Source organism: Chenopodium quinoa, unplaced genomic scaffold (genome assembly GCF_001683475.1).
Source record: "Chenopodium quinoa cultivar QQ74 unplaced genomic scaffold, ASM168347v1, whole genome shotgun sequence".
Classification (NCBI taxonomy): domain Eukaryota; kingdom Viridiplantae; phylum Streptophyta; class Magnoliopsida; order Caryophyllales; family Amaranthaceae; genus Chenopodium; species Chenopodium quinoa.
The window spans coordinates 2,171,912-2,179,415 of record NW_018744991.1 but is presented as its reverse complement, the minus strand read 5'-3'; the positions used below and the strand labels follow the sequence as shown (position 1 = coordinate 2,179,415).

General features: G+C 35.1%; 1 protein-coding gene across 1 annotated transcript; it reads left to right on the top strand.

Annotated features, from left to right (window-relative positions):
* Positions 1-2,381: 2,381 nt before the first annotated feature.
* LOC110706929 (putative B3 domain-containing protein Os03g0621600) lies at positions 2,382-4,401 on the top strand. The gene is made up of 4 exons (XM_021884927.1): positions 2,382-2,656; positions 3,386-3,504; positions 3,596-4,070; positions 4,163-4,401. The coding sequence occupies exons 2-4, from the start codon at positions 3,388-3,390 to the stop codon at positions 4,360-4,362; spliced, it is 792 nt and encodes a 263-aa protein (XP_021740619.1). The 5' UTR covers positions 2,382-2,656; positions 3,386-3,387; the 3' UTR covers positions 4,363-4,401.
* Positions 4,402-7,504: the final 3,103 nt, after the last annotated feature.

Genomic DNA, 7,504 nt, shown 5'->3' with positions numbered 1-7,504 from the left:
GTTCATTATTACATAATAGAATAAAATTTAATAAAAATAACTATTTCATTATGATATAATGGGTGCTTTAGTATAAAAATGAACTTTTAAGTATATGTATATGTTCATTTTAAAATTTATGCATTTACTTGTTAAAAATGAAATGATCATGAATAAGAATGAAAATGAGCATTTATCAATACGTAAATGAACATTTATATATAAAAAAATTTGATTTATCTTTTGAAATTAATAAGCATATAACATGTATACTATGTAAAGAGGGGGGCTTTTGATATATGTTAATTATCATTTTACATATTCAATGGGTAAGATGTGTGATAATTAATAATATACATATATTTTTTTTTCTATAAAGGCTTTTGGTAAAAGCACTATTGTAGACACCTAATTGTGTCTCCCCAAAAACCAAACCTAGTGATGAGTATCTATCACGTCTTTAATTAACGAGTTCGGTAAAGAGTTGAAGAGTCTCGTGAAATTTCCTTAAGCCTTGACCATATTTCTAACCTTATCTAAAATGTTTTAATCCAAAATCATTCATTTTGTGTCTTTAAACCCAAAATCATTTATTTTGTGTCCTTAAAATCATTCATTTCGTGTCGAATCATAAAAACGTCCAAACCTGATTATTTTGGTCCATAATCTCGTTCCAATTATTGTTTAATTAGATGGGATTTGAAAAGTGCTTGTCAACGATATTTATATGCTCAAATCAGACTTAAAACGAATAAGTTATAGCCAAAATACTATACACTAGGCGAAAAACCCCAATCCCCACCGGTTCAAACCACACATTCCCCACCAATTTTGAACCGGTCTTGATTTGGGGGGTGCTAAATCCCCAAATATTTCCCACCGGTTCAAAACCGGCGGCAAAAATAACTTTTCGCACCGGTTTGGAGTGAACCGATGGCAAAAACATGTGATTTAGCTTATAGCTGGAGAACTTTTCCTACCGGTTTTCAAGTGAACCGGTGGCAAAACTATAACATTTCCCACCGGTTTTCACATTGAACCGGTACCAAAAGTCAGTGCGCCAGTTTTCAAAATTGTTTTGGGCACCGGTTCATTGGAAAAACCGATGGGAAAAACCTGTTTTTTTAAAAAAAAAAATTATTCATAATTAAAAATAATTAAAAACTTGCACATCCTGTATTAATTCTGCCATTAATATATATTATAATAACAGTAATAATAATAATAATTATTACCCGTATTATTATTATTATTATTATTATTATTATTATTATAATATTATTATTATTAAAAATACTAAAAATATAATAATTTTTACATTGGAATAATAACAACAATACATAAATATTAATTAATAACCATAAATGCGATACAATGAAATGTCATATAGCTTTTACAACTCATTAATTAAAAGGTGTTAAATTTACAAACTATACAAATAATTAATGTATAAGTTAACAAGTTCAAATTAAATTATATGTGATGAAAGACGCTAACATGTCTCAAACTTCATTCAGCTCTTTGCTCGTCAATGGACCTCCTTTCTGTACCTTGAAAAACTTGGTTAAACAAAAATGATGTTAGCTAGAATTAATTACTTAGGTTATTTATGTAAAAATACATTTACAATTTAAGTTAGGCAAAAATTTAATACATAGGCCAATATGACTACTACTTCACCTATTTTCTACATTTATTGCCAAATCAACTCATTCTTACTCGTAACATGTCAATATTACTTATTTATAGGCGGCTAAGGCTTGAAACTACATTAAAAGAACAATTCAATGGTTTTAAGACGCATTTTCAACCAAAATGGCCCGAATAAGGCCTATATCAATACTTGTATCCCTATTTTCTACACTTCTTATTAAATCAACTCATTCTTTCTTTTAACATGTCATTATTACCTATTGAGAGGCAGCTAAGGCTTGAAATCACTTTAAAAGAGCAATTGAATGGTTTTAGGACGCAATTTCATTAAAAATGGTCGAAATAAGGCCTATATCACTACTTGTATGCCCAATTTCTACATTTTTAATCAAATTAGCTCATTCTTCCTCATAACATGTCATTATTACCTAGTTAGAGGCATCTAAGGCTTGAAACCACATTAAAAGAGCAAGTCTAGTGTTTTAAGACGCATTTTCAACCTAAATGGCCCGAATAAGGCCTATATCACTACTTGTAGGGGTGTACAAAAATTGGACCGGACCTGAAACCGGACCTGAACCGACCTGATCCGGACCGGACCTGAAACCGGACCTGAACCGACCTGATCCGGACCGGACCTGACCCGGACCTGTTGATTCAGGTCCGGTCCCGGTCCTTAAAAATCAAGGTTCCCGGTTCCGGTCCGGACCCGGTCTAAACCCGGGGTTTTCAGGTCCGGACCTGAAACCCGGAAAAATTGTATTTTAAAAAAAAAAAAAAAAAAAAATTTCAAAAATCAAAATAACGCTGTTGCTTGAGTGACGCTTCAGTTCTCTTTCATTTCATTCTAACCCTAACAAACAGGCTGTCTCCCCCTCTCCCTCACGCTCACTGTCTCCAGTCTCAGCCTAACGCGGCAACGCCCACCGCCGACACCTCCTGCCTTCCTCACTCTCTCAGGCGAAGCCCAGGCGCCCACCGACCACCGCATGAGACAGCTACTGCGCGATTTTCCATTTCTCCGGTAAGTTATTTTTTTTTAATGTAAATCTAAATTATCTAATTATGTTTGGGTATTTCGTATTCGAAATAATGAATTAAGTGTTAGAATTTATATGTTTATTCATGTTTCAATTGCTTATAATTATTATTTGATGTTTGCATGTTGAATTTCTTTTTTTTACTTCAATGTTTTCGAATTTATGTTTTTCTTTTTTGGTTTATTTTCGAATTTCTTTCGAATTTATGTTTTTTTTTTGGTTTTTTTTAGTTTAAAGTTTAGGGTTTTAGGGTTTAATGTTTAGAATTGATAACAAGTATGGTTTATCTTCGAATTTATGTTTTTTTTTTTGGTTTTTTTTAGTTTAAAGTTTAGGGTTTTAGGGTTTAATAAAATCAGAAGAGCAGAGAAAGTAGTGATTAGATTGTAAACATCTAGTAGTCTAGTGTTTATCTAGTACTTTGCATTGACCTTTGGCATGGCTTCAAATTGAATAGTTGATTTTATGCATTCGGATGCATAAATTCTATGTTATTAGTCATTATATAAGCGTTGTTGCATAAACTTATCATTGCAGAAAAATGCACTGGTTGAGAAATAGCAGATCTATAAATATTGGTCTGAATTCCTTACAATTTAGCACCAATTCTTCAGGAGTTTGAGTAAATTCTGACATATAATATGGGAACATGAATAATGTCTGAATTTCTATGTTATTTCTATGTTCGGTGTCACCTAAATTTATCACTGCAGTTATGGGGAAGAAATGCGAAGGCTGTAAAATTGCGGAGAATTATAATTATTGGTCTGAACTTCCTGCAACAAAACACCAATTCTTCAAGGTCATGTATGGCGATTTTGAGCACCAAATGGTAGGAAAATATGTTATGAAAGCAACTGCACTTATATTATTAATATATATTAGCTCACTTGATTGAATTTTTTGGTGAACATTTCTTGCAGAATATTCCTCAGAAGTTCATGGAGTGTTTCAAGGAGAAACTCTCCCCGTGGTGTACACTTATAGCGCCAAGTAAACACAAATGGAAAATCAGACTCTCGAGTACATATGATGAAAGGCCATTGGTGTTTACAGATGGATGGAAACAGTTTGTTCGTGACAATGGAGTGGAAACAAATGACTTCTTAGTGTTCCGTTTTGTTGGAGACTCCTCGTTTGAGGTGTCAGTGTTTGACAAGAGTGGTTGCGAGAAAGAGGGTTGTCACTTTTCCATTAATTCCAATTCAATCTCAAGAAGATTCTCTTGTACAAGTAATCTCCACATCAACCATGGTAGTGTGGCTAAAGAAGAAATTGAGATTTGTGACTCATCATCAGAGGATTATTCTTTGTGGAAGGAAGACGAAGAAGAGACTGAGGATGTAAGTCATGTAATAACGGAAGAAAAGAGGGAGAGAAGAGGAAGCTCAAGTGAAGGTAATACAAACTAGTCATTCCTCATTAGAGTTTGTCTATAATTTGAATTCATATATGTATTACTGTATTATAATTTGATGGCCATGATGCAGGAAAATTTCCTCAAAGCCAAAAGTACTTCATATCGAATAGGCGGGATCTTAAACCTGGAGAAAAGAAAAGGGCTTCCAAGATGGCAGAGTGTTATAGGCGCAGCATGAAGGATAATAAGAGAGTGTTTCCTGTGTTTCAGATAGCCAAAAGTACTTCATATCGAATTTATGTTTTTTTTTTTGGTATTTTTGGTGTTTGAGAATTGGGACTTTATACTTTTATAGACTTTATGTAGTTTTGTACTTTTGTGATTAATAATTTTGGTTTGTATGTAATTATTTAATTATGCAACAGGTCTAAAAATCACAAAACAGGTCCATACGCAGGTCCATATGCAGGTCCAACAAGTTTTTTATTAAAAAAAATAAAAAAAAACGAAAAAATCACAAAACAGGTCCATTCAGGTCCAAACCTGGACCGGACCTGATTTTTCAGGTCTAGCCCGGAACCGGACCTGTTAATTCAGGTCCGGTCCCCGGTCCTCATAATTACCCAATTCAGGTCCCCGGTCCAAACAGGTCCGGTCCAGGTCCGGTCCGGTTTTGGACCGGTGTACACCCCTAACTACTTGTATGCCTATTTTCTACACTTCTTATCAAATCAACTCATTATTTCTTTTAACATGTCAATATTACCTATTTAGAGGTAGCTAAGGCTTGAAATCACATTAAAATATCATTTGAATGGTTTTTGGACGCAATTTCATTCAAAATGGCCGAAATAAGGCCTATATCACTACTTGTATGCCCAATTTCTACATTTTTAATCAAACTAGCTCATTCTTCCTCATAACATGTCATTATTACCTATTTAGAGGCAGCTAAGGCTTGAAACCACATTAAAAGAGCAAGTCTAGTGTTTTAAGACGCATTTTCAACCTAAATGGCCCGAATAAGGCCTATATCACTACTTGTATGCGTATTTTCTACACTTCTTATCAAATCAACTCATTCTTTCTTTTAATATGTCAATATTACCTAGTGAGAGACATCTAAGGCTTAAAATCACATTAAAAGAGCATTTGAATGGTTTTTGGACGCAATTTCATTCAAAATGGCCGAAATAAGGCCTATATCACTACTTGTATGCCCAATTTCTACATTTTTAATCAAATTAGCTCATTCTTCCTCATAACATGTCATTATTACCTAGTTAGAGGTAGATAAAGCTTGAAATCACATTAAAAGAGCAAGTCAAGTGTTTTAAGACGCATTTTCAACCTAAATGGCCCGAATAAGGCCTATATCACTACTTGTATGCCTATTTTCTACACTTCTTATCAAATCAACTCATTCTTTCTTTTAACATGTCATTATTACCTAGTGAGAGGCAGCTAAGGCTTGAAATCACATTAAAAGAGCAAGTCAAGTGTTTTAAAACGCATTTTCAACCTAAATGGCCCGAATAAGGCCTCTATCACTACTTGTATGCCTATTTTCTACACTTCTTATCAAATCAACTCATTCTTTCTCTTAACATGTCATTATTACCTAGTTACAGGCGGCTAAGGTTTGAAATCATATTAAAAGAACAATTCAAGGGTTTTAAGACGCAATTCAAGGGTTTACTTTTATCAAAACACACCACAAAAGCAAATTAACTAAGTCAATGGCATACCTCATCAAGTTGTTGTAAGTCTGTACAATGACTCAGTATGTCCAACATGAATCTCATCACGTATAGTCCGCAATCAACTCCGTTATCTTGTTGTGCGCACTAGCATAGGAACACAGTAAATGAATCAAACATGCATAACAAATTAGCAACATCTTACGCATTGTTTATTATAAAAATCACAAAATCATGTAGCATTACCATCGTTGATTTCCATGTAGGACCTTGAGGAGCTCGGCAATTTATCTTCTTCATAGCACTATAGAAAAGTAAGTTCAAACTTGATTAGTATGACTAATATAATAAATGAGTTAAGTAAGGATAATCAACACTAGATAGCTATATTTACTTTCTCAGTATAGACTTCACGATGAGCTTTTTCGGATGAGGCAATCGAGCTGAATCAAAAAGGAAGAGGTGTTACTGGGAACACAAATCACCAGCAGGGTCCAATGTGCACTACAGAAATGGACAATACACAAACAAGTCAATAATTAGTCGTGTACAACATATAATTAGGGGAAACAAATGAATTTGACATGGTCAAACGTACTCCTCAAAACATGGGGCGAATATGAACTTTTCACCCGCACGCAATGATTCCTTGATACCCCGTTCAACATAGTACAACACGTCAGGGTAGTTGCCTAAGATTCTAGTAGTGGAGATTTGCTCGGGGCATAACCACCCTACTTGACACGGAGAATCAATCTCAAGTAAGTGCTCCTGTAGTGCTCTGCATGCATGGTAACAAAATATTAATGGGAAATTAAATGACAAGCAATCACCACTAATCTGAATAACATAATAGTGTCTGGCATTAAATTACCTCATGAATGTTTGAACGAGGGAGATGTTAAGCATTGAACCACTTAGAAATTCTTTCACATCTTCTTTGCTTAGCCATGCAACTGCATCCTCATCAAAGTGGAACATTGCCTTAGGTAGTGGAACTTGAATGGGAGTGTCACTAGACAACATACTAACACGGTTGTGTAGAAATGTTAAATCTTTAGACAGCGTTTGAAGGACCGTGTCAGCAACAAGTGGAGTAGCTTGCAAAGCTGAACCTCTCGAAGAGTTCTTCTTCGACCCTTTTTCACTCTCCGACCTTTGTTCACTCCTCTTCTTTGGCACCGGTTGATCAACGCTTATTGGTTGTTCCACCCTCCTCTTTGAAGTTTGTCTTTTTTGCGAAATCTAATACAACAAATCACGCAATTGGTTAGAAAAGACAAATCCATCTAACTCTTGTGAAGACAACAGGGCAAAAGTAAAGAACGAACCCAAAATCTTAATTACCTGGTTCATCAACCTTACCCAAGCACATGGCCACTGCACAAAGCTACCTTTTGCCGCCCAAAGTGTTGTTATCTCATCCTCCTCTATGGGCACCGGTATTAGGATGTCCTCGAACCCGGTAATAACAGAATTGATCCCAACCGAGTAATGTTGTGGCCTAAGCGGTCGCAAATGGACCGTACCTTGTTCGGCCGGTTGTGCACTACCATATGCAACCACATGCAAAGCTCCAAATTCGTCCGGGTGTAGAAGTGAACAACGGGTCTCTTCCTACACCAATTTGAAAGATCAGTTATTAGAACCAAACATATCACAAGGGGTCGTTTCCTACACAATTGATAATGTGCCCATATTCACTAATATTGATAATGTGCCCATAATCACTAAAATAGAACTAAACAAAATCACCAGTAAATCTAGAAAAT